Source organism: Clarias gariepinus, chromosome 8, assembly GCF_024256425.1.
Source record: "Clarias gariepinus isolate MV-2021 ecotype Netherlands chromosome 8, CGAR_prim_01v2, whole genome shotgun sequence".
Taxonomy (NCBI): Eukaryota; Metazoa; Chordata; class Actinopteri; order Siluriformes; family Clariidae; genus Clarias; species Clarias gariepinus.
In genome coordinates, this window is record NC_071107.1 from 20,957,415 (window position 1) to 20,985,341 (window position 27,927).

At 38.1% G+C, this 27,927-nt stretch overlaps 1 protein-coding gene across 2 annotated transcripts in view; it reads right to left on the bottom strand.

Annotated features, from left to right (window-relative positions):
- The window catches only part of marchf8 (membrane-associated ring finger (C3HC4) 8), a 90,588-nt gene that overhangs the window by 38,972 nt on the left and 23,689 nt on the right, over positions 1-27,927 (bottom strand). For both annotated transcript variants that reach the window (XM_053501627.1, XM_053501628.1), the window contains exon 2: positions 23,988-24,174. In XM_053501627.1, coding sequence (XP_053357602.1) covers positions 23,988-24,092 — 105 coding nt within the window. In that variant the 5' untranslated portion in view covers positions 24,093-24,174. The remainder of the gene's footprint in view (positions 1-23,987; positions 24,175-27,927) is intronic.

Sequence of the window (27,927 nt, forward strand, 5' to 3'; positions counted from 1 at the left end):
TTTTAACACACTTCAACTTGTTATCATGGTCTATATATTGAACCCTATACCTGTGTGTGCTCGAGAATGAGCCAGGAAAAACTTGATGAACTCGCCATTTACTCCATGGAGAGGTCTGGTCTAAAGCCTGGCTTTCAAGAAGATCATGAATCACGAATTTGCTGCTAGAAAAATCAGGCACTTTCATTTTCATCACATACTTTAATTTGAACCAAAACACAACTCATCAAAGCATCATCTGCAGTCATAGAATACAGCTAAAAAGATAAGTAAAATAAAATAAACTATTCATGGGTATACAAGCTGGTGTTTATATCATTATATTCAATCATTATAATCATTTTAGTTGAGTCATATACTCTATATAGTATTTCAATTCCTTAAACAATCTAACCAATACTTTGATTAATGCACCGTCAAGATCAAGTTGATAAATTATGCAATTTATTTACCTAGTCTGGTCTGGTCTGGTCTCATGATATAATGCTTTGCAGTCAGTTCTTCAATCGGTGTTTGATTACTTCCCTGTAATCATCATTTACACAGACATGTTTTTTTTTTGACTCCGTATTTAGATTTAAGCTTAAAGGAGGAATATAACTTTCATAGATTCATCTGAACTTTTTCTATGTGTTTGGAATTAACTGGAATGACCAAGCATCTATTGGAAATTACTCTCGTTGTATTAGAGCAAAGGGTAGGTGGTGGTGGTGCCGGGATGGATTTAAAAAATTAAATGCCTGGCCTGATTAGGGCACATACATGAACTTGTAATTAACCAGGTTTGTATGTGTGTTTATATAAGAAAGAGAGAGAGGGACATGAAAAAGGGAACATTTTTGAAAATCTTATAAGCTTTTGAAGGCATTAAAACATCTGGAATTAAGCAGGCTAAACTTGGCTTAATCTGTCTCTGGACACAGTTAACCCTTGCTCACATTGGACTATTTGCACATTTAATGTCTTCTGCTAAGGAAAAGTGAAGCAGCTTGGCTTTAGTATCGCTGCAAGCGCGCTGCTAATGAAAGCAGGGCAAACACACCTGGACCAGGCTCGACTACCTAGACCTCTATGGCCGCCACCAGCACCAATAAATTAACAGTGTGGTAATGAAAATGTCATTTCTCATTTACTCTGTCTGAAATATATCATTCGCCACACACCACATAAATTTGCATTTTAAGGCCACTCGTTTCAAAGCATGCTGCTGAACAGCGAGTGCATGCATTAGCATTTTGAATGTTAAAAGTAGAGGATTTATAATGTCCTTCTAAAGAGGAGGGGGAAAAAACACAAATTTCATGTAAAAAAAGAAAAAAAGAAAGACATGGACAACAGGGATACCCGTCGTAAATCTTTCTATATGATGTCTATATATGTGCTGTTGTCAATCAATATGCATACAGTAATTAAGAATAATTTAACTAAGTTAAGGAGGATACTACACAGTATTAGTTTGTGTATTTTCCATGTTTTCCTTAGGATTAAAGTTAGGAGTGGAGCTCTGTTTCACAGCAAATTGTCTCCATGTAAAATCTATATTTTTGGAAGTATGAAACAAGGGCTGGGCTTAAGGTAGGAGTTCTAAATGAGGATTTATAAGCTGCTGAGCACAGCTCCAGTCACAATCCCCATCTCCCCAGGCTGTAACTATGATAGCTTACTTACTCTATGCAGCAGTCATTAGAATAAATGACTTTTTTAGTGGCACGGCCTAGATTTTTAAGAGAGTATGTGGACGACGAGAGTTTAAGAAGCTACATCACATTTTAAATGCACTATTACACATGAATCAGTCATGGCTTTCCTGCTAAAAACTAAAGCCTTCTGTTTAACTTTATGGACCAAGCACAACAACAACTGTCCATTCGAAAATAATAGCCAGCACAAGCGTGAGCCGACACTTTTTTGTTTGTGTGAGTTATGACTGCAACAAGCCCAGTGACGCATTATCATTAGGGATCGGACACACCAAGCTGACGTCAAAGAAATAGTGCCAAACAAAACTGAGTGAGGGTTACCTCCCACTCCCTTGTGCCCAAATCTTTTAAAGGCATTCCAAAAACAGGCAGCACATGCAGCACACACACATACACCACTCTGCATAAAAATGAAATACAATAACAAATACAATCACTCACCATGCCAAGATGTGGAAGTTACACATGGGGCGTTTAAGTCAAACCGTAACTTGATGAAATTTCTCTTTAATGAAGAAGTAAAACTAAATGACATTTACAGAAAACTTCAAGCACAGTATGGTGAGGAGACTGTTAGCCACAGTAAAACATTTGAATGCTTTAAAGAAGCCATTCGTGAATGACAATCCTGACTGAGGTGGATCGAAGCTCACTGTAGTCGTTCCTGTGAACATTCTTCACCAAGAAAGAATATAAAGTCATAACTTGCTGAAGAGACACATCTGTCTGAGGGAACTGTAAACACGATCATTCACCAACACCACTTGGACATTACAGAAACTTGACTGGGAGTGATTGAAACATCCCCATACAACCCTGACCTTGCCCCAAGCAGTTTCCATATGTTTGGCCCAGCATTTCCGTAGTAAAGCAAGCAGCCCAATCAAGGTGCCAGCATACCGCCTACAAAATCATATAGGTATTCAGGGGCAGGCATTAAAATGGTTTAGATCATACCTGTCTGATCGATACCATTTTGTAGATCTAAATGGAGTACCGTCTGATGTAATGCCAGTGAAATATGGGGTCCCACAAGGGTCAGTTTTAGGACCTCTCCTGTTCTCAATTTACATGCTTCCCCTGGGAAACATCATTAGAAGGCATGGGATTAGTTTCCATTGTTATGCTGATGATACCCAATTATACATCTCAACAAAACCAGATGAAATACTCAAGTTGTCTAGATTAACAGAGTGTGTCCAGGACATAAAAGATTGGATGACCAATAACTTTCTTTTACTAAATTCAGATAAGACAGAGATATTGCTCATCGGCCCAAAAACCAGCACACAACAGCTTTCACAATTCAGCCTGCGTTTATAAGGATGTACTGTTACTACTAGCTCAACAGTAAAAGACCTGGGCGTGATATTAGACAGTAACTTGTCTTTTGAAAATCATATTTCCAATATCACAAAAACAGCCTTTTTCCATCTTAGAAATATTGCCAAACTTAGGAGTATCCTATCCGTATCTGATGCAGAAAAACTAGTTCATGCATTCATGACCTCCAGACTGGACTATTGTAATGCATTACTAGGTGGTTGTCCTGCATCCTCAATAAACAAGCTACAGTTAGTCCAAAATGCAGCCGCCAGGGTTCTCACTAGATCCAGAAAATATGATCATATAACACCTATATTATCATCCCTGCACTGGCTACCTGTTCAATTTAGAATTAATTACAAAATAGTACTACTTACATACAAGGCTTTAAATGGTTTAGCTCCCTCATACCTAACCAGTCTTTTGATACGCTATAATCCACCACGTCCCTTAAGATCACAAAACTCCGGACTTCTGGTAATTCCCAGAATTTTAAAATCTACAAAAGGGGGCAGGGCATTTTCATATTTGGCTCCAAAGCTTTGGAATAGCCTTCCAGACACTGTTCGGGGAGCAGACACGGTTTCCCAATTCAAAAGTAGGCTCAAGACGCATCTCTTTAATCTGGCATACGCGTAACTCATCCCATAACCTCATACTCCAGTACACCTATCCTGAATGGCAACTACGCTAATTCTCTCCATCTTTTCTGTATTTTTCTACCCATCCTGAGACATCTGGAGATTGTGCCAGCTTTAGTAGACAAAGGCCAACCCTGCGAGGTTTCTAAGGCATCTTGAGAAGGACCTGCTCCAGCTAGATTCTGCTTTATGATGGCTGGAGCTACACATCCTGCTCCTGTGCTTCCAGTGATCTGACCCCATCTGCCCTCTGCACCTACTGCTGAACTGAATCTACACAACTTCTGATATATTGAACTTTCACCTGCACAACACACTTGATGTTATTTCTATCTGTTATCACCCAGAGGAGGATGGGTTCCCTGTTGAGTCTGGTTCCTCTCAAGGTTTCTTCCTATTGCCATCTCAGGGAGTTTTTCCTTGCCACTGTCGCCGTCACCCTTGGCTTGCTCATCAGAGACATTTCATTCATTATTCATTCATTTCATTATTATCTAGACACATTTTTCTCACACATACACACTTCCAAATATTTTCTTTTCTTTTCTAAAAAAAAAAAAAAAATCTTAAATTTTTTTTTTTGTGAAGCTGCTTTGGGACAATGACCATTGTTAAAAGCGCTATATAAATAAAATTGAATTGAATTGAATTGAATACTTTCTGAGTGTAGCAAAAGATTATACATAGAAATAAAGGTATATTTTACTGGACACAACTGAGTTTTGTTATTCTGCATAATTAAGAGTTCCTTGTATTTATAGTAATTAGCAATAGTATTAGTAGTACTGTGTGTAGCCAAGATAGAAAAATCCAGCATCATGAAAAAGGGTGACACAGTAATGTAGTAAGCTGGGTTGCCAGCTGCTCACTCACTCACTCGTCCTCCATAACCCTTTATCCTGTATCACAGGGTCGCCTGGAGCCTATCTGAGACACGAGGCGGGGTACACCCTGGATGGGGTGCCAATCCATTGCAGGGCACACACACATGCTCACATGCTTATTCACACACTACGGGCAATTTGGTAATGCCAATTACCCCAATCTGCATGCCGTTGAACTAAGGGAGGAAACCAGAGTACCCGGAGGAAACCCACCAAGCAATCACCCTCGAACCCAAATCCTGGAGGTCCAAGGTGACAGTGCTAACGATTATGCATGGTTGCCAGCTAACTATCATAATCAAGGAATAAGAAATAATCCGGAAAAAGTTAGATTTGTTTTCTTTTTCTCCCTCTCTCTCTCGTGCTCTCTAGTTCTCTTTTTCTTTCCCTCCCCCGCTTCGTCTTGTGTAGCAGTGTTGATCACAGGCTTCCAAATAATAACATTTTGTTTAGTAGGATCAATAATTGACAGTACCACTGAACTCTTTATGACGCTAAACAATACAGTTTCTGATCTCAAACGTCATCTGATTGATGACCTTTGAGAATTTGTGGTAGGTAATGTTAATTTGGAGAAAAGAAGAATTTTAAAGATCAAGACTAAAGCTTCAGTGTCAAACAACAAATAATTTATTACATTCTTTTGTCTGTCCCTTTTTTATTTATGATTATTTATTTTAACTTGATGATAATCTATTTTTAATCAATCAATAATAATTTACTTATGATTGTCAGCTTGATTAATTTCAGTCGCCTCCTCTTCTGACGAGTGTGTCATTTGCTTGTTCTGCTCGCTTAGGTTTTTTTTTTTCCCTGCACAGATTTTCAACGCTGAACAACCAATCACAGGGTTTTCTCACCCGCCGGCATCCAACACTGATTCATCAAGCATAATCACTGCTGACAAGAGCTCACTAGACACAGAGACACTGCAAACAACCATGGATGATAGCAACCATCATTGCTCATCGGTGTATGGCACTCCACACAACATGCTTTCTGAAGTGCACAGCTGAACAGTTCAACTGTATTAGCTGTGAAAAAAGCTACCTTGTTGACGAGTTTAAAAACACTGTCAATAATAACATTTGAATGTTAACAAATTGTTACAAACGGAGTTGACAAAAACTGATAAATTTTTGATGTATGCATGCTGAGACTGTTTATAGTCTGTTGAGTGACACTGTAGGCTTAACAAATCTGCGAGGAATAGCTCCATGCCAAGTACAATTGCTAAAGCATGCACCTGGAACCACTGGCAATAAGCATGTGACCAATAGGGAAAAAATTCCCATTTTTCTTGTCTGAAGTTCCAGATTCTGTGAAATGAATCATATGTCCATCTGCTGGCCGTGTTTATTCCGACGTTTGCATACTCCTCAAGTAAATTTTTTCCTCATCCTGACAAATAGAAATATTTGTTAGCATCAACAACATAAACGTACAGTATAGTGACAATACAGATAAACAGAGCTTGTTAGAGGGAGGATTGTGTTCAACTACTTTATATGGCTAAACGAAGTACACGTGTGATAAAGAGGACAATTGAGAATAACGCAGTTAGTATACATGCTTAGTAGTCAAGTGATTCACTATTTCACTTCATATGAGCGGAGGAACGAGTGTATGTCTGATTACAGCTCAAAGTTGCCATTTGGGATGTGTTTTTTTTCTTCTTTTGTTTTGATGAGGAACGCTCAATAGCTTTGGGCATAGTGTGGTGTAGTGGTTAGCACTGTCGCCTCGCACCTTCCGGGTCCGGGTTTGATTCCCAGCTAGGCTTGATTTCCGTCCCTGTATGCATGAAGTTTGCATGTTTTCCCTGTGCTTGGTGGGTTTCCTCCGGGTACTCCGCTGTCCTCCCACAGTCCAAAGATATGCATGTTAGGCTAATTGGCGTTCCCAAAATGCCCGTAGTGCGAGTATGTACATGTGTGTACTAATAAAAGGTAAGTAAGCTCAATAGCTCATCCACACTCATCAAGCAACAATTATATGCTTTTTTAGCTTTTTGCTTTCCTGCTTTTTATCTCCAAACCCAGATCATCACATGGTTTAAACTTAAAAGGAGGTTCAAAGGACCCCACCAAATTTTCTCTCTGACTCAGACACACATTTTTTTTTCATTATTGATGAATTGATGCGTCGCTGCAATTTTTAAACAGCTGTCTTGGTTTGGGTTGCACTGCTGTTTCCGAGGCATGTGATTCATGCCAGACATAGAAGGATGATTCTCAGGGATAGGGACAGCAAAAATATCTTTTTAGCAATTAATAGCTCTGCTTTCTATAACACCAAGTAACTAGCAAATGTAAAGACATGACACATTCCAATTTTTTCAGCAACTCCACACATTTAGTCATTTGGCAGACATTTACATTTAGTCATTTGGCAGACGCTCTTATCCAGAGCGACTTACATTTTTATCTCATTACACATCTGAGCAGTTGAGGGTTAAGGGCCTTGCTCAAGGGCCCAGCAGTGGCAACTTGATGGTCGTGGGGTTTGAACCTGGGATCTTCTGAACCGTAGTCCAATGCCTTAACCACTGAGCTACCCCTGGCCCTACCATAAAAACCATTCAGGTGGGAGGTTAGCATAATTTCCATCCCAGACATCCACCATTCATCCCCTTGCCCCCGCTGACTCGCATTCATTCATCTTACAAATATTGTGCTGTATCTAAATTATTTTTATATTTACTTTCTCCAACACAGCAGGAGGCAGTATGTAATAGGGATGGGAATCTCCAGGGACCAGCCAATACAATATCATCACGATATCTAGGTGCCGATTCGATTCACATTGAGATTCTTTCATAAAATCACGATTTTATAAATACCCCAATTTTTTGTTTTGATTTTGTTACAGTTCTAAGCGAACAGTAAAGAATTTAAGGAAAATGTCAAGAGCCACACTATCATGTGCTTTTCTACTTTAATTAGCTATGGCTATGCAACTTAGACAATGAGATTGGACCAGCAGGCACACTGAGGTTTCGTAGGATATAGACAGTGCTGATGCTGTCCACATCCGTGTTTAGGTACAGTTGGCTTTTTTGTTTATTAATTTTTTTATTCAATCCTTAGCCAAGTATGCCATACCATACTGGATTACACCTTTTTAAGTTGACTCGAGTATGATATGCTAATCCATGCCCAGTATACTCGATTACTTTGTGGTCAAGTATACCTGGATTTGGGCCAGAGACCATAGTGTGAAAGGACACTAAAGCACTGCTTTTCAGCCCCATCAACTCTCCTAAAGCCCCACATAATCTTAGAGGATTAGCTGGTTAATATGTAAACTGCCCCTTTTCACTGTTTGTTTCACTGCCGTTGGAGCCGTTTTTGCTTACCATCCTTTCTAGAATTAAAGGACTGAGTCACAGAGACACCAAAGGCCTTGTGTAACAGCTGCTGCCTACTCAACAGTTTCAGAGTCCATCATCAGAAAAGAAAAGGAGGATAAAAATGCTTCTTCTGTGCCTGTATTGTACGTGTTCCCAGAACACGGCTCATGACGTGACACAGCTCTGCTTCTCCTCCAGCTCTGATCCGTTTCTCTGCTCACTACTGCTTCAAATTCATTTACTCTAGTCTGCTTATCAAACCTTTCAGACAGGGCCTTGCTTCTGCCTAAGAGCAAAGACTAAAATCCTTTTAAAGTGCAATGTCTGCAGATACATACATGAACAAGAGAAGTGAAAGAGCTTCAGTGCTCTGGCTTAATGGTTTAAATAAAGCCAGTGATCAGTAAGTCTCATTTCCTCTAGTTCTCAGAAGCAGGCATCTCTGCAGAGGGAACAGGTACTTGAAGCATTTTCATATCCTATGAAATGCAAGTAAACATGTGTAGGATCACTACCATAAGCATGATCTATATTGGTGGACAAGAGTATTAAAACAACATATGCCATGCATTAGAATACTCCTCTAAAGAAACCAGGTGACATCATTAATTAGACTGAGCCTATTTTCTCTGAAAATTTGTGCTAATAAGAATTGTCTGGTTTTGTTTAACAAAAAATTTGTGGCAGGACTTTCACTTTCTGAAGCCGGGGTCCATGTCTGCATAAAAATGGATAAAACCAAGGAATTTTTGCAAAGTGAATTGCAAACTTATGTGCAAAATTGTTCAGAAAGTAATCATACAGGCAAGAATAAAAGACTTCATATTGATTGTTGTATAATGATTTCATTGCATAATATAAATTAATCTTACTCTTACTATCTTAATTGTCCTTATATAAACAAATGAAGAATGTCAAAACAAATTAAATTTTTATCGCAATACTTTTGGCTACAACTATTACATGCACTTTTACTGATGTGCAGTTTGGGAGTTCAGGTGGCATACTTAGACATTAAGAAGAATGCTTATATATAAAAGATATCAAGCTACAGAGATAGTAACTTGAATGCTTAATATTCCGTGACATTACACGTGTCCATATTCCAACTCACAAATCCACTGTTGTCGCTAGAGAACCAAGAAGGCATTTGCAAATTTAGGTGTCTCACGGCTCTTTTGGATAATGACGACTGGCATATGAGCCATTTTCATTGTATGAGTTGGCAGTGAAATGATCAGCATTGCAAAGATGAAAGGATGAAAAGAAAAAAAAGGACCTGAGAGTCAGCCCTAGAAGCTAGTTTCAGTGTCAGGATCCTTTGTTGGTTTGGCTTAAACATCATTTTAAAGGGGCTGAATATTTGTATGCCAAATGAGTACCCGAGCACATGTTTAGACTTGATCCAAATCTGATGGTAAAATAAGATCAATATATATACAGTACAGTATATATCAATGAACGTCTGTTTGCTTCCATTGAAGCTATTAATGTGTAAGAGTCATAATTGTTTTACTAGCTTTGCTACAACAAAAAAAAAATCCATCTGAGCTCAGTTACAAAAAAAATCCTCAAAACTCAATAGAGCAAAAAAAAATAAAAAAATCACAGCAGACTTCAAGCATAGTACGGTGATGAGACTCTTAGCCGCAAAGGATTTATTAAAAGAAGGCTGTATGTTCCTGTGAACATTTAGCGAGTGGAATGCATGATCACTGAAAATTGACAGATACAGTAACTTGTTGCCAACTTGCAGAAAAGAAGGATCTGTGGGAAATCTACATGAACATAACGTAAAAGTATTCATGAACATCACTTGCACAGGAACCCATCTGAGTGTTATTGCTGCATCCCCCTTACAGTCCTGACCTCGCTCCCAGACATTTCCACCTGTTTGAGCCATTAAAGGAGATCATGGGAGGCCAGTGTTTCACACATGAAGCAGGTAGTTCGATCATAGCTCCGTACTGAAAAACATCTCAATTATATCCAAGCAATAAGTTCATTAATGCAACACAGGATTATATAGAACAATAAATGTAGTTCTTACTAGCTTAATTGTGTTATTTCCCAAAATCAAAAGTTGCAGTTTGACCCCTTAGATTTATAAAATTAAACAGAATTCGAGAGCAAGACAACAATCCAATAAAAGTACAGTATAAGTAAAAATAAGGATGGACCGGCTAGGCCGAATCACAGGGTTAAAATAGAAATATGAACAAATATTACTCAGTACGGCTGAGAGAAGTTATAAACTATGCAGAGAACTGGCAAAAACGTTGGAGGCTGTAATGAATACAAGATGCAAGTAATTAAAGGGTGTGTTCAGAACAGTAGATTCTGAAACTTCTAAGAAATAGAAACTAATACAAATTTCATCATTACAACCTTTAACGATCTGACCGTTTTTACATATAATATTACAGGAACAACACATTCAACTTCTTGCTGCTATAAAGGAACTTTTTCACTTCTTTACTCTGTGTCCTGGTATTGAGGTTAAATATAACTTTCCAGTAGTTTTGCTATCATGTGGGGCAATTATTATTCTTTTTTTTTTTTTTAACTACGCATGGGGCAATTATTATTCTTTTTTTTTTTTTAACTACAGCATTAGCCAATTAACAACATTATTTTTATTTATTGCAGTGCAAAGTTTACTGCATCAGGCTACATGAAAACTAGAGTAAAGTGTTTACAAAGTGAATATGATTTAGGGGATAACAAGAAGTGAAAATCTCTCTTTGCACTACATTTATGTAACGTAAGATTTTATTATCTAATTAACAATAATCTGGACATTTTGCATATGAGGAAAATCAAGTACATGTTTGTTCATCATAATGCCTTATTCTTGAATTAAAATAATCATATAAATCATGTGGACCTTTGTCAACCAACTAAGTTGCAGAATTAACACCGTTGCACAATGTCCCACCCCACAGCGTGACCAGTGAGAGCTGTAATCATTAGTATGTAAAACCAACAGCATTTTCTTACCCACGGAGTAAATCACAGGGTACGGAAAATATGAAAACTGAATTAGCATTAAATTTAGGCACAGAAATCATTTAGAAGTAATGTTATACTAACATTACAAATGAAATGTTAGTGTATATGTGTATGTGTATATAGCCTAAAACTATCAAAGGAAAACTGTTGTATAGGAAATTAGCAACCTTTATTATAATAATTTACTAATTTTATAATATCTAATATATATTTAATCTCTCAGCTCATTTGGATGCATCCACATTCCTTTTAACTTGCATGGTTTCTGTGCTCTTCAGTGGAGACCCTGAGATTTGTGCAATATCAAACATTACATTAGGAGGATGTCTGATCTTCCCAATTTACTCAACGCACCCAGACACCCACACATGCATGCGTACACACACATACTCTACTTTTTCTGGTGCTTTCTTTTTGATGCTAGTTTTAGTCATTTAATACTGTCTAAAGAAAGTACCTCAGAGTCTGCTTTATTCTCACAGTCAAAATAAGGGATGCTTCTCCGTGTAAATCATTTTTATGCTCCTTGGAAAATATTACATTTGTGTTTCTTAGAATATTTCTTTAACTTGCACATACTGCCTTGCTAAGAGCTCTATTCATAAACAAGTATTATTTCTCCTGGCAAAGGCAAGCAGGTTTTAGTCTAGAATGTTCTGGTATAATATCCCTAACAAGAGCCTTTGAACCACTAAATACAAAACATCCTCAAACCCCCAATGATTCACCGCTGTATTTTACAGTACAAAATGTTTGATGTTTGGTCTCATCTGACCACAATACACAACGCCATTGTAATCTAATGACACCTGGTGAAGTTGCATTTTTGAGTGCTTCTTCTTGCAGAACCTTCAGCTTGTTAATATGAAAGTCGCATTTAACAGTCGATTTTAAAATCTCATCTTTAAGAGTAAATGAAACTGCATGTGGGCACACTGTGCTCCAATTCCTGGCAAATTTCCAGCTGTTTCCGATGTGAAATATTTTGTTATAACACTAAATGGTCTTTAATACAGTGACTGCTTATGTACACAAGAATGAATTTGCTGAATTCGTTGGAAAAAATTAATAAATAAATAAAACACAATTGTCACTGAAATAACTTAAAACTGACAAAGGTAGTGTTACATAATAACTAATGAAAATCAGACATCACTTTTTTTAAGTGAGATTTAACAGCAACGAAAAATGACGATTGTTAACCTAATACTTTGTTGCACAACCCTTTAAGGCAATCACTGCAATCAAGCGATTTCTGTAGCTCTCAGTAAGACTTCTGCACCTGTCACCAGGTAGTTTAGCACACTCGTCATGAGCAAGAAGCTCCAGCTGTTTCAGGTTTGGGGATCAGGAGGCAAAGAGCCCAAGGTCGCCAACCCGCTTCCAAATTCCCCAGACCAAATTCCCCAGACCCCGAATCCGATTGAGCACACATGGAGTGTGCTGGACGAATGTTTTCTTCTGTGATCCACAGAATACCTACCCTACACACCCCACTGCACCCAAATATACACTGTATATAAAACCTGATAGATTTGTACACAAACATACACACTTTCTAACTCCATGATGGTTCCTGATTTTTATTTCTTTCTACGTTGTAAAGGAATCCTGAAGGCATTCAAAAAATGCATTAATCTCCTTTGAACAGTTAATGGTGAGATGTGTCTGCTACTTATGCTCTGTAAAGACTTCATAACGCCGCTAATCTGAGGTGCTGTTAATTAGTCATTTTTCAGGCTGATAACTCTAAATTAACTTCTCGTCTGCAGCAGAGGTAGGTTTTGGTCTCGCCCTCCTGTGATGGCCTTCATGAGAGCCAGTTTCATTATGGTGCTTGACGGATTTTGCAAATGCACATGACAATACTGTTCTTGCAAAAACTATGACAGAAAGGCTGACCTCTGTGTCTTAAAATAACAACTAACTGTTGTTTTTGTTGTTGTTACGTAATTACCTTATCCCATATGTGTTATTTTATAGTTTTGAAATCCCCAGTATTGTCGTAGGATGTAGAAAAACAAAGAAATTTGCAAGTGTTCTAAAACATTTGAACGGTAGTGTATATATACTCAACAAAAAAAAGAAACGTCCCTTTTTCAGGACTGCGTATTTTAACAATAATGTTGTAAAAATCCAAATAACTTTACAGATCTTCATTGTAAAGGGTTTAAACATGTTTTCCATGCATGTTCAATTAACCATAATCAATTAATTAACATGTACCTGTGGAATGGTCGTTAAGACATTAACAACTTACAGAAAGTAGGCATTTAAGGTCACAGTTCTAAAAACGCAGGACACTAAAGAGACTTGTCTACCGACTGTGAAAAACACCCAAAGAAAGATGCCCAGGGTCCCTGCTCATCTGCGATAACATGCATTAGGCATGCTGCAGGAAGGCATGAGGACTGCTGATGTGGCTAGGGCAATAAATTGCCATGTCCGCACTGTGAGACGCCTAAGACAGCGCTACAGGGAGACAGAAAGGACAGCTGATCATCCTCGCAGTGGAAGACCACGTGTAACAGCACCTGCACAGGATCGGTACATCCGAATATCACACCTGCGTGACAGGTACAGGATGGCCACAACAACTGCCCGAGTCACACCAGGAACACACAATCCCTCCATCAGTGCTCAGACTGTCCGCAATAGGCAGTCCATGAGGAGGAGATGCACTGCAGTACTTCAAGCAGCTGGTGGCCAGATACTGACTGTTCCTTTTGATTTTGAGCCTCCCTTCATTCAGGGACACATTGTGAAACATGAGGTTAGGTTAGGCTTCCCATGTTGTCAGATAAAGCCTTCCTTTTGAGTCATGATTGATTACAAGAATTCAGGCATGATTGGTTAGATGCTTTTATATTTCTAAAATGGTAAGCCAATCAGTTCTACTTCTTTAGCCACAGACCCAGTGAATAAAAGTCCACAATAAAGACTGATGGGAAAGAGCTTTTTTCACAGTTTACCAATTGGGAATTTAAGCAACGACATTTCTTGTGACGTTTCCTAGGGTTAGGAAACCCTAGGAAACGTCATAAGGTAAACATGTAAAAAAAAAAAAAAGAAAATTCATTCCAACAAGAGAGAAACAATCAGTTTACATGGCTAATGTTTACATGGCTAATATTTACTAAAAGTGGGGGTGTTATAATCAATTCAGTGATGTATTGTAATTCTTTTGTAAGACAATTCATATATCGCCATAGAAGTGATTATTTTTTTTATATTAAATTTTAATTGTATATGTTTGAATTTGAGGTGGTAATGTGTGCTGTTGGTGGATAATACTCCAGGTGGTTGGCTTTAAACTATTCAAACAAAGGCAGGCAGAACTGTATTCTATGTGGTCTTATTTTCTAAAATTGTTTATAATTGCAACAAAATTTTCTCAGAGGGGAGGGATAAGCGGTATTTAGTGTTCTCACATTAATCACAGCTCTACAGCCAATCAGGGGCGTCTGTGAGCTCGCACACGCGGAAGGAGCGGCTAGCGCTTTCCTTCGAGTGTGTTAGTCCGCCCCTAACAAGCAGTGAGCAAGCAGTTCGAAAAGATGTGGTCGGCTGGCGTCACGCGGTTCGGAGGAAACACATGATAGTCTTCGGCGGTCCCGGCTGAATGGTAGTAGCAGCCTTAATGTGGGAGCCCCCTAGTGACGGGGAGGAATTGGCCACAACTAAATTAGGGAGAAAATCAGGAAAAAAAAATTTAAAAACTAAATAAAAATAATAATAATAATAATTGTAACAAAATAAAAAAATTATCATTAAACTGGGACATGATAAAATCATGATACTAACAGAATATAAATTAAATATAAATTAGGCATCATGATAATATCGTAAAAAAAAATGTCCATGTATGTGTGTTTTTACATATAGGGAAAACCTCTGCTACAAACAGTAAAAGCAGGTTGTTTATAATCCAAAAACAAGGTGTACAAAGGTCAATGTACTCAATAATCATGTCTTTGCAATTACTTTCTTGTAACATAATTTAATATATCAGACCAAATAAACAAAACCTCCTTTTCTCTGCGCATATCACTTTTTCCATATGCTGTTTGCAAAATTAAGTGCTATCATATGATCTGTCTGGCTTAGAATGACCCCTTAAAAGCCAAAACACAAAACGCCAAGCAGATTTCTTTCCATTTGCTCTCTGTATGAATGTCTTGGAAAAAGCAGGTCTTTTATAACCAGCAGCACAGCCTTTGAAAACATACACTGTAGCCTGATTTAACCATCAGGGGTTTGATAAGCCACGACCTCCACATATGGCTGTCAGCTATTTAAGAAATCTACAAAATCACACCTATCAGGGTGAAATAAAGACTTCCTCACTACACCATGTCCTTCATAAGCATAAACTAAACAAAGATATGGCTTACAGAACGCAGCTGGTTCTTTTTCATACACTGTGGATGATGACGACTGCACTGCCAAGGACACATGCCGTATGAACAGACACGCAAACGGGCAGTGATTAAAAGAACGCTTCAGCTGAAATGGCTCTGAGCAAATCGACATAATGAGAATGGCATTATGAAAATGATTTTGTGTATTCAAGGCACCTTCTAGACGCGATGTATTTTTAGTGAATAATACAGCAAAGGGCTTGAAGGGCAGTTTGTCCTTATGTGAGGAGTGATTATTATCAGCTGAATTCTAGCGACACTAACGCGTTTACATTACTTGAGGGCAACAAATATAATATACAGTATTTTGGTTGGTGCATGTCGATTGATATTTTCTAACTAATTTTCTTGGTTTTAGATCAGGTTCAAGTTAATTAACATGGACTTTGTACAGCCGGCTTTAAAAGTTTTGTTGTATTACTACAATGACAATAAAATCATCTTTATCTTATCTCTAAAAATGCTGCATCATCCTCGTCCCAACATGCTTGCTCCAGCATTGGACAGGTTTTTTTTTGTTGAGGCCTGGTCCTGATGGGACATAATCGTAACCTCATGCCCCTTTTGCCAAGCGTTCTCAAAAAAGAATACATTCTCGCAAAGAATGTATGCGAAAATAATTATGTTTTAATAAACACCACGTACATAAAGAACATGATGGACCTTTACCACAAGCTCTCTTTAATACACATGAGAATTGACAATGTTTAAAGTAGATGCAAATTGGGCCTAGGATTTGCATTTGATTAAATGTAAAACAAGACAACAAACAAATAAACAACTACCCCATCCCTCCCCACCCCCCTACCACAACCCCTCTAGTCCTCTGCCTCTAACGACTTTGGAATGCTGCAACTGGTTTCCGGCCAAGTGAATCATCTAAGCCTTGGGAGCCTGAGGAGCATAATCAACAAGTCACCAATAATTAGACACAGAGCAAAGACAGCCATAAATCCAGTAAGAGTGAAAGACGAGGAGAAGCCCATCTTAAAGCCTGGAGACTGGCCCAAGCTTCTGTATCTGAATCTTCCAGAGGAGAGGAGGCGGCTACAGCTTATCACCATTTTCTCAGCTCTGCCAGGGCAGATGAGGCAGCACTGATGGCTTCTAGTCCAATTTTCACTTTGTTAAAGTTAAAGCAGGGCTTATATAAAGAGGCGATGATGCCACCAGCTTTAATTAGGGCTCTCTTTAGGTCACCCACTAATAACTCTGTAAGCAAAGCGGTTTCAAAGGGAAAAATATTTTTTATATATTTTAAATATTTTTTATGTTATTTCACTGTTATATGCACAGTTAAGGCAAGAGTGGACACATTGTACTAAATGAAGTGACAACAATATTGGCATTTTCACAGCTCAGGTCTTCCTCAGCATCTGGCTAACTGACTGCCTCATTAACCCGCTGTGTTGATGATTGTAATGACATTCTGAGATATAAAAGTAATCAGCTGCACATAATCACAGCAACACCTGAATAGCATGTAGATCCTGCTGAAATCAGTTTGTAAGAGCTTGTCTTACCCTAATATAATAATTGACTTTACCTCTCACTCTGGTCAGATAAATTCTCATTTCAAAAACTAACATTTTACCTAATTAAAAGGAATTGTAAGCATTAATATAGGGCAAGTGTAATACAATTTTAATGCACCAACATGTATTTAAAGCCATTTCCCAGCCTGCTCGCTCTGTCTGGAGGCTTGGAGTATTGTGTCCTCCACTCCAAATTTAATTATGTTTTTCAATACTTCAGCTCTCGAGTGGCAATGTCGGATCTATTGGGAGCTTTAGGGAATCTCCTGTCTGGTTTTTCAAAGTACAACTCACTATGGCATATGATATGCAGCTGATGTGGTACCAAGTATATCTGCGAAAAATCTATTAATGCCACTGACCCTGAATGTCACTCATGGCATGTTGGGTCAATATTATACATTTATACTGGCAAAATGGCCAGCAATATATAAAAGTGTGTGCCGATCCTCTGACATCCAACATACAAGCTTCATAACACAGGTTGAAGCTGTGATTTGAAATCAGTACATGAGGGAACTGCCCAATGGTTTTAGACTATATATATTTACACATATACAATTTTAGTGAAATATGTAAAGTTGTGGAGCACACACATTTTCTTATTGTGTAAATCTAGTTTGCATGTGTCTCAGACACTCTAACCACAAGTTTCTGAACATCTGACAGGTTTTTTTTTTTTTTTTTTTTTTTTTCTGGCCACAAACCTCGGGATAGTAAAAGTAAAAGAGTAAAGGAAAAGTAATCTGATTGGCACTTAATGTTTTGTGTATCCTCAAAGCGAGCTGGACTTTAACATGAGGACATGACATTTTCTCCCAACTTCAGTGTGATCCATATTATATGGTTTCTCCTATGAAGACCTTTTGGTATAATTCTTTTTGCCAAACTTATTCCCGTTTAGGGACAATGATTAAGTTCATAGTTATCAAGTGCTAGTAAAGAGAAACAGCAAGGAGAATTTGCAATCTATACAATAATAGAGCTCCTTTATCAGGAAGCTCTATTAATGAGGAGGTTAATATAGGTCTCAGGTTGCTTATTTGTCATGTGAGGAAAAATGTATTATTTTTGCTTAATGTAGGTGGTTATTAGATATGTACACTAATAAGCCAGCATACCAGATGCGCTAGCTTTTAATTGCCTTAAAAAATTTTAAATGTCAAATATGATTAAATGAAGAGTTATCATTATTCCTCCTGCATTATTGGCTACAAACTGCCAGAGTTCAAGTCCTGGCAATTGCCTGTGTGCATTAAATTCAAGCATGGTGCAAAGTATTCCCGACAGACCACAGTGGCACAGTTTCAAGACCTACAATAAAGCAGGGCCTGAGGCAGAGACCGTGAGGGAGACATACAGCAGTGTGCATTATGACTCTCCAAGCACTGTAGCTACTGATGGATGCGACAGATCCATATGATGGATATGTCAAAACTGAGACGATCTGCTGAACCTTCAGTGAAGACATCACTAATATTATGCTGTTGAGCCAACTAAAAATGGAGCTACATGTTGAAAGCATTTTTTTTTGGGTGGGGGGGGGGATTTATGGGTCAAAGCTGCTTTTATGATAAAGGCTGCCCATAGTGAAAGAAAATGTGCATCAGAAATAGCCAGACTGTCTGTAGTGCAGATAACATATGCACTTTAAAGTATAATTTCATCATCTATGAAAGAGCAGTTTTTTTTTTTACCTTGCCAGTTCTAGCGTTTGTTTGAAGCAGCAAGGACACAGAATACTTTGCTGTAGACCTTGCTGTAAAGCACTGGTGATGAAAGGTTAAAAGTAAGTGCAAAACCAGTCAGGAAAAAAAAATAATAATTTCCTGTCACAAAAAAATTACTTCAAGCTGGTAATGAATGCAAATAAAGCTCTCTGATTTGTATATTTACTCAAACAGTGATAAGCATATATTCTGCGTTCTGCTGATAGCATTACTTATGTCAAAAGCTGACTAAAAGAAGTTGCTGTGACTCAACTCCAGAAATCAAAAAGCACCCTCACCTCTTTCAGAGAGATTAGCGTGTTGGCAAAGCTCAAAAGCACCCAAATACTGTAGGATAGCACAGACATTAGAGCCCTGACGTTACACATTAAATACCTTCAAGCAGCCTGATGGTTCCTCTTTTTTATTTAAACTACTGCAAGCCTGATGAGCATTATCATCATAGCAATCCATTCAGAAACCCAAAAGCAAGGCAAAATCTGGGGAAGTATTAAAAATAAAGACTGAATTATTTTTTCCTGCTACAAATGTTTTGTTATTATAGATACATTTAACTAAACATGTACACTGCCTAGCTAGAAAAAAAAAAAAACTGTGGGGCCAAAAGGCTGCCATTTGTTAGAGAGTGCTTTTGCATTGACCCTAACATTCCATTAATAATCAAAATAAAAATGTGTCATGAAAACACCTTATGAAGCAGTCTGACCTGTTAAAACCCGATCGGAATTCATTTTCAATAAGATTCACAGGGGTGTGTAAACCTTTGTGTAAACCTTTGATAATCTGTAGGTGAATATTGGCCATGTAAACACCCAATCTGATTGTTTCTCTCTTGTCAGATTAAATAACTAATATAATTTAAAGCAATATTATTATATAATAGTGATTTTAGGTGACTTAATTTTCCAAAAGGGAAATTTTGCTTCCTTTCCTCATTGGTAAATTCTTGTGTGTTTTTTTTTCATCCAATGAGTGTCTCTGGCTGAAAAAGGGCACAACTGGTCTCCCAAATTCATAAAGCATTTAATTAACCATAGATGAGACTCAGCAACAGGAGAAAGCCTAACCTAAACCCAAAGTCTAAATAAAAATACTTGCTCTTTTTCTTCTTCTATTATATTTCCAGCAGATTAAAAGCTTCACAGCATTTTGTGTATGTAAAAAAGATTGCATTCTGATAAAATTATTTGAACGATTAAACACACATCTTATCAGATCACCATCATGTACACAGTTAAGATCAATTCTCTATTAGGAGGGATTTCAAGTGGATGAAAAAAAAAAACTGTATGTAAAATTAGCTAGTAAAAAAAACTATGTAAAACTAGTTAGTGAGAGTTTGTCCTTGGTGGCTCATTGGTAGGTGTCTTGTCTGCTATGCAGAAGGCCCGGGTCTATTTCCCAGCCAAACCCCAGCCACTAGATGTAGTGACGGTAGCAAGCCTGCATAAACAAAGTGGTATTTAATATAAGACCAATAATAACAACAATTAACCCAGCTAGTGACGCTTATAAGAAAAACGGGTGTTCATTAAAGAACATAAATATTGGACTTTTGGGTCTGATGAGTGCAGATTCACCAAATTCCAGACTGATAGGCAAGTTAGAAAGAGTATGAAGCAATGCACCCATCATGCATAATGCTTGTACTGTACAAGCCTCTAGAAGCAAGTTCAGGATCTGGGGTTGCTTCAATTAGTCAGGTCTGGGATCAGCACTGGGATATACACCTTACCAACCGGAAGACTACAAAAGGCAGTTCGGACTGCTTAAAGGACGATCGATGCTCCCCTGGCAACCCTTTTAAAAAATTATATTTCTAGAGTGAAAAAATGGGTTTAGAAAATCACTTTGGACCCCACAAATTGAAGTTATCTTTTTTTTTTACTTTTGCCGTCTAGTCGGCACTACAGAGCACCAAACACCAGGTCAGTCAGACACAAGAACAATTTTTTCCACCAAGCAATCTACCTCATTAACAGTAAAATGTTCTCCTTACGGTGCAATAAAAATACAGTATATGCGATATCAATATGTGCAACAGGTCAGACTAACAGTCCATATTAAGTGTAGCAGTGATCTTAAACAAATGGAGTTGTACAAATAGTAAAAATTTTAAGTGCTGTTAAACTAAATGTCAGCACTCTTAAAATGCTGAATTAACACGTTCAAAAATGTTGTTGGTCACCGTTTTTGCATGCAACTTAAGTTATTCAACTGTCACTTTTAATATAATCACTGACTGTCGAATTTATCATGTTGCACATGAAAAACACAACTCTTTATCTGGAGTCCTAATAAATCAGTGCCTCTGTATATTTTCTACATTGTGCAGTGTACACACAGTACAGAAAAAGGATTTGAGAATACAGATTTCTGTTTTTTATGTGCATAGTGCATCACCCAAACTACTTTAGAAGCCAGTCTGCTATTAAACTAGATTTTGTGAAACAGTAAAATACTTCTCCAGCCCACTGCTTAGTAAACACGGTGCATCGGATCCAATCTACATCAAGCATAACATCATGCCATACTAATCATTCCAGTACTATCATCACTCGCATCATAAACATAACAATCCATGCAGTAAGGTTGCACGACTGCTCAACAATGAACTGAGAAATATTATAAATGCTAGTTAGGTTCCAGCTCTTTCATGGCTGGATACAAACAGAGATTTAGCCAAGATGCAACAACAAACAGGACAATTCTTGCATACTCATGGCAATTAGGCTTCCTCTTTTTCTAAAACCATTTAGGAGTGTGTTGTGCAGTCAAAACCAAATCTAAAATAAAGAGAAGTGTTTTTTTTTCTTTTCACAGAAGTGGAGTTGTGTGCAATGAGCAGAGGGGTTATATCCCTTACCGATCCCTAAACTACAGTGCATGTTGAGAGACCAATGAATATGATGCAAACTCTGTAGGAGGAACATGAGGGATATCAAATTTCGGACACAACTCTAAAAAGCCACAACAGCATGAAAGGGAGGCTTACTTAAAGCAAAACAACAAAAGTTCATCAATATATATCTGCTCTACACATGGCAGGTGGGGTCAAAATGCAATAAATCACCGAGTCAGCAGTGTGAATGCTGAGATATCAGGGTTTATTTAAAATGCAGCACATGTCTTTGTTTTCCTAGAAGTTTGACAGATTATGGTCATTATGGACAAACCTTAATTCTGGAGCAATTGCTGTCAGATTAATTTGTTGTAGTGATTGATGCCTGTGTTAAGACTCTGCAGTGTAAATTCCACCCCAACTGTTAGTTTTGAAACGTGACAGGTCCGTGCTGAAATTAGTGTGTTAAACTAAGCTACAGTTCCTTTGCACACGCTTCATCACACAGACAGAATGAGAGGCCACTCGAGAGCACCTGGGCTGACTAGCTTGTAGCACTTGAGCCTTGAGTTCTATTGTGTATGAGTAACAGTTGTGCTGCTTGGGCAGCACGTTGTCTTAACATGCCTTTTGTGCTTCGTCACTTGGGCAGAAGCCTGTGGGAGTCAAAATACAGAGCAATGCCTCGAACATCAAGTTAAACCAAAGAAAAATCATTGTGGTCAATGCGGCAAGAGTTTAATAATCGACCCTGACCAATCAAGCACAGATGCTGCACTGGATATAAACACCCTACAGAATGCATTGGAATTATGGGCATGGTTTGTCTAGCGCAGTATTTCCCCAAATCTTTTCCAAGGGAACCACTTTTTAAAAATGACAAACCACCTTGACCCAATTCACAGACAGTGCATAAAGAAATGTTACTGATAATTTTTATTGCCATATACACATTTTAAAAAAAAAATATATATTTTTTTACTTGTCTTTTCCCTTGAATGGTAAGTCAGTGATTATGTTAATGAGGCTACATAATCATATGCATGTGTTTTTAAAAAAGTCAGAAACAAAACTAGACTTTTTAAATTCTACCAAATAAATGCATTTATAGGAGCAGTTCAGTTCAGCAGTTTATATATATATAAATTTATTTGTATTCATTTCTTTTTTTTTTATACCTGCACAATATTAATACTACTGTACTTTTTTCATATGCATATTTATTTACATGCATATGCATACTATGTAGCCTAGGTAGCGACCCAGTGTTTGGGAACCAATGGTCTTGCAAGTAAGCACATAGTCTCCTTAAAAGTTTCAATATAGTTATTGGGTATTTGATAGTAGTAATTAAATTGTGAATAATTGATTAATAAACAGGGTCTTTACAGCTGGAAGCTGTGGGTCCATGAGCACTGACTTTTTATGCATGTTTTTGACAACATACTCTTTACTATCATTCTAAAGTCCTGCTTTCTCAATCCATAGGTCTAAAGCAGAGACGAGATGAGGAGGTTTAGCTTTTCCAGCTGCGAAAAAATGTATATATATATATATATATATATATATATATATATATATATATATATATGGGTGAACTTATGGGTTTTTCCTAGAAAACATACCTATCTAGACATGCTGGAAGAAATCCTTAGTTGCTAAACAATTTTTTTAAATTATTTTCACCTACTTTTAATGTTTCAATGTTCACCTAATTTCACCTGTAGGGAGGCTTTTTGGACACCCTACATTATACACAATGGCAGCAACATGCAGCAGTGTCTCTGTAAATTAAACCAGCGCTCAAAAATGGAAAATACACAGCACACCACATATCAGTCCAGAGACGTCTGATAAGGTACCTGCATTTGGTTTCAGCTATGCGTCTGAAGAGCAACAGGCACAGAGGCCTGGCATGGCCTTATCTGTAATTACTTTGTGCAGATGAGCCTTGCCCAGTGAACAAGCAGGCCAAGAATGCTAATGTAGCATTCAGTACTGTAGCAGCCCAAGCATCCAGTTTACATTAGGCACTAATCAACAAATTAAACCATATTTCTCATCTTACGGAGACCAGGAGCTTTTCTAAGATATCAACACGAACCTTGTACTAGGAGAGTGCTCTTTCTTCCCTTTTTACTTTCTTCATACATTTTGCATTTTGCTCAGTCATGCTGCTCTAGTTCTCTTACTGGAAACCAGCTGTACAACCCCCCCCACCAAACCTCCACCCTTTGTGATTGTGCGGCTTCCTCTAGCATACCTACTTCCTTTATCACAGCTCGAATCCGAAAGCAAGGAGAAGGTTAAACTGCGTCACAGATTAGATCAACATAATCACTCCCAGCCCTGTGATTTTACAAACACTAAAATGTAAAATAAGCAACAAGCACCGCCATATGTTCAATTGACCTGCAGAACACCATAAAGGTGAGCATGAATCTCACAGGACCTTCTGATTGCCCCTCCCAAAAACTAGCGCAGAACAAAATCTTCTGAATGTGGCAGAATAGGCTTAGACTCTGGAGCATATACAAGGCACACCTGTTTGTCTCGGTCCTTGTCCTTGGCCTTTCCGCTGCTGCCAGGCCCCCTGGAGGATGTGACATCCCGAGGGATGACAGAGATCTGATGCAGTGGCATGTTCATCCCAGCAGGCCAGTGTAGCTCTCACAAACGCAGAAACCAACCTACCAGCAGCAGCATGATGGAGAGAACCATTAATCACGACCTGTGAGATGGAAAATGTGGAGAGAGAGAGAGAGAGAGAGAGAAAGGTGTAAAATGTCAAACAGCACACAAACAATAAAGCAAAAATAACTAAATAAGGCTTTAAATAGCTAAGCACAAAAAAGCATTTACTAATAATATTAACCATTATGAAAAAAAATCTGTAGGTCAACAACACATTGATTTATCTTTCCATAATCGTTTCATAGGATCAAAGATGCTCATACAAAATTTTTATGTAAAATGCATGTGCATGTTTGTGTCTATAACAGCCATAACAGTAATTACGACTGAACAATTTTAATGTGTCATCATGGCACGGTCATAAAACATCCAAAGCATTAATGAGTGCCCATACACCCTCTTGCTTATACAAATAATGTGATGTTTATTTAAAAGAGAAGTATGTACCCATACTCTCCAGGGAAGTCAGAAATGTCCAATTATTAATAGCCTGCATTTCCCAGTTCTACTTTTTGGGCTTTGTGACCATCTGTTGCTGCCCTGACTCCAATTAAACAGCTTCACTTTGGTGACTGTGCTTAGCTCATCACATGGGTAAACTGTCACAACACTTGACCCAGTAGACAACAGCATACTTCGCAGCATGACCACGTAATGCTAGTAACATTCATCAGGGACAAAATATAATTAATGATCAGTGACGAACATAAAAAACACCCTTCACCCTGATTGTTGATTAGACTCAACATATTAAGTAAACTTTCACATTAGTGCTCTGACGTCATAGAGCATGGCAGGCCAGACTAATGGCCCAAAACCCGTTTGACAGCAAAATAAATTTAAATACTTCTTTAGCAAAATAAATAAATACATAAAATCTTTTAGAGGACACTATAATTGTCACCTTTGCATTAAACTCGAAAAAAGCCATAGCCAACTACAGGGGACATGGGAATCAACTCTGGAATCACTTTTAATTCTTGTGTCTGACAGCTTTGCAGGTTACACAACTATTGTTCAAAATAGATTTGACTAAGTGAGGAAGAGAGAGAGCAAGGTCGATAACTTAAATGAAAAACCAGAAAAAGAGTACATCACTATTCCTGATAAATAACAGTTAAATCACTACTTCTAAAAAAACAACAGTTAAATGAAATTTAAACAAATACAACAACAGAACTATTTAACTAAGCTTCTAACACAACTAACTAGCACATACTATTCTATTAATCCTTTAAAAGACATGTAATACACAACATCATATTACATTTTTTGTGAAGACATGGAAACACTTAAACAACAATCACAGCATGACATAAGTTACTCTTTTTCTTGTAATGAGCACTATAGTGAATAAATTAAATATGAAGTAACTCAATAAAGATTCAAGTGATCAGTCCTTCGTACAAGTAAAGGGCAGTACCTCTAAGATGACCAGCAGCCGATGCGCTTCCCTGTCTCACATGTTACTGTTGTGACTGTGACCATACCTAACTGCCATCTCTCCTCTTCTTCTCTTTTCCCCCCTCTTTCTTTTTCCTCTCTCCTCCTGTCCCCCTCCCTTTTACTCTTTCTCTCTCTCTCTGTCGAGCTACACATGTCGTTCCTGAGCTGCCAGTGATCCAGACTCCCTCTGCCCATCCTGGTGCCCCGCTTCTGGTTTAAGATCTTGTCACATAGATGCCCCGTGTGTCTCTCTGGGATGCGTCTGGTGTCTGGGAATGGTTCTCTCTACCTAAAAGATGGTTCTGGCCTTGACTGGTGTTGGCAACTGTTTCTCTGGGGACTTGACAGTTCGATTGTTCAGGACTGGAGCTTCGTACAAGTCTACCTGGGTCTTCAATAACTACCTGGACTCCATATTAACATCAATTAACATCAGCTTTTATAGCTGAACTGGCTGCTACCTAACACACTGTATAAATGCAGATCATTTACTGCTTTCTGTTTCACCCAAATGAGGATGGGTTCCCTGTTGAGTCTGGTTCCTCTCAAGGTTTCTTCCTATTACAATCTCAGGGAGTTTTTCCTTGCCACTGTCCCCCTGGGCTTGCTCACCAGGGACAAACTGACCATTTTGATTCATACAAATTCATATTTTATACAAACTTAAATAATTCTTTTGATTGTGAAAAGCTGCTTTGCGGCAATGACAATTGCTAAAAACGCTATACAAATAAAATTGAATTGAATTAAATTACTAACTGCAGTCTCTTATACGCAAGTCTTTATACACAGACCCTATACTGTTACATCATAGTTACATCATAGTAGATACTGTGAGGTGGCGATTCTCTGTCACAGATGGTGCTTGTATGTTGATTCTGTACCTTTTCTCTATTAGTGACTGTGAGGTGATGCATACTGTGATGTCATACTCTGATCATGTCACAGTTGTTCCCTGTCGAGTGACTCCAGCTCCACCATTTCACTTGTTTAACTTTATAATAATAACTGAATATGTATTACGAACAGTCTGCATCCAGAACATAACTGAAAACCGAGAGGAATTTATTCTGTTCCATCTGTACTGCCAAAAGGAGGCTGATTCACTCAATTGAGTTTCATCAGAACATCTGGTCAGTGAATACAGATGGGGCTCAGACAGATATACTATCAGACACACATTTCCATCAGTGATCAATAAAACACACTGATTTCTCCAATGCAAAACGGGATCTGGCATGAGATTAAGATGCTGGGAAACAAAATTTAACCAAGCGATACTATCAAAATAAGCATCTGCTCTAATCTGCCTGATCGTGTGTAAAAAAAAAAAAAAAAAAACCATTTATAATACTGATGCAAGGATTTGAATCACTAGTGGATCAGTCAATATATCTGATTCTGTGTAGTGTGTTTTAACAGTAAACACATGGTTTTCTTATATGCATTTTACTAGAAGGACACTTGGCAACATTTAAATTTACATTCAGGGGATTTACCCTTTTCCAGAGCAACTTACAGTAGCTCTCGGGCATAGACTACAAAAGGAAGAATGTGGGTAATGACTTAACACCCACCACAGCCTTACCAGAAGTTAAACAAGAATGCCAGTGTGCTCTCAAAGACCACAGAAATACAAGAAGAATAAGCAAGCCCGAGCGCCGCAAAGTGCTTTTACTAACTGCTTGATCATTGCACTACCATGCTTTTAAACACTCTTGCCTTAAAATGTATGAATCCAAATCTCCCAATATTCTGCAGGTGAGGGGATTAAATGTGTGTGAAAAATTGCTTGCAAAACAGCATCTTCATAGCACAATCTCAAGCCTAGCAAAATGTGTTTATTACAAAGCGCTCCACAATAGTGCAGAGGTGCATTGTGTAACCAAACCCTACCTAGCCCACATTCATATCAAAGTGAAAGTCCAACTTTATATTTGCCTTTTTGTAGTTTTTTTTGGAAGATGCTAAGTTGTGGTATACCTACGCACCTTGCTTTAATTTTCCTCCATCACTGCAGGGTGCTACAGGTCAAAGAAAGAAACAGGACTAGCTCTGATGAGCTCAACTTATCAAACCAGCACAGTTACAGCAGTAGTGCTACATCCACACTTTCCAGCTCCTATCCCGCAATACCGACTTCAAAAAGAAGGCATGCACTTTACCATGTGGTGCTATCAGTGTGTGCACAAAGCATGGTGGGGTGCTAGCTGTAGCTTTAGGGTGTAATGTATTTTTGTACTCATGAGTGCTGAGAAATGGAAAGAGAGAGAGATGCTAGTCTGTCGAAACCAGAATAAGCATCACAAGAAGCATTGCAGTACACTGCAAACTAGCAATTTTT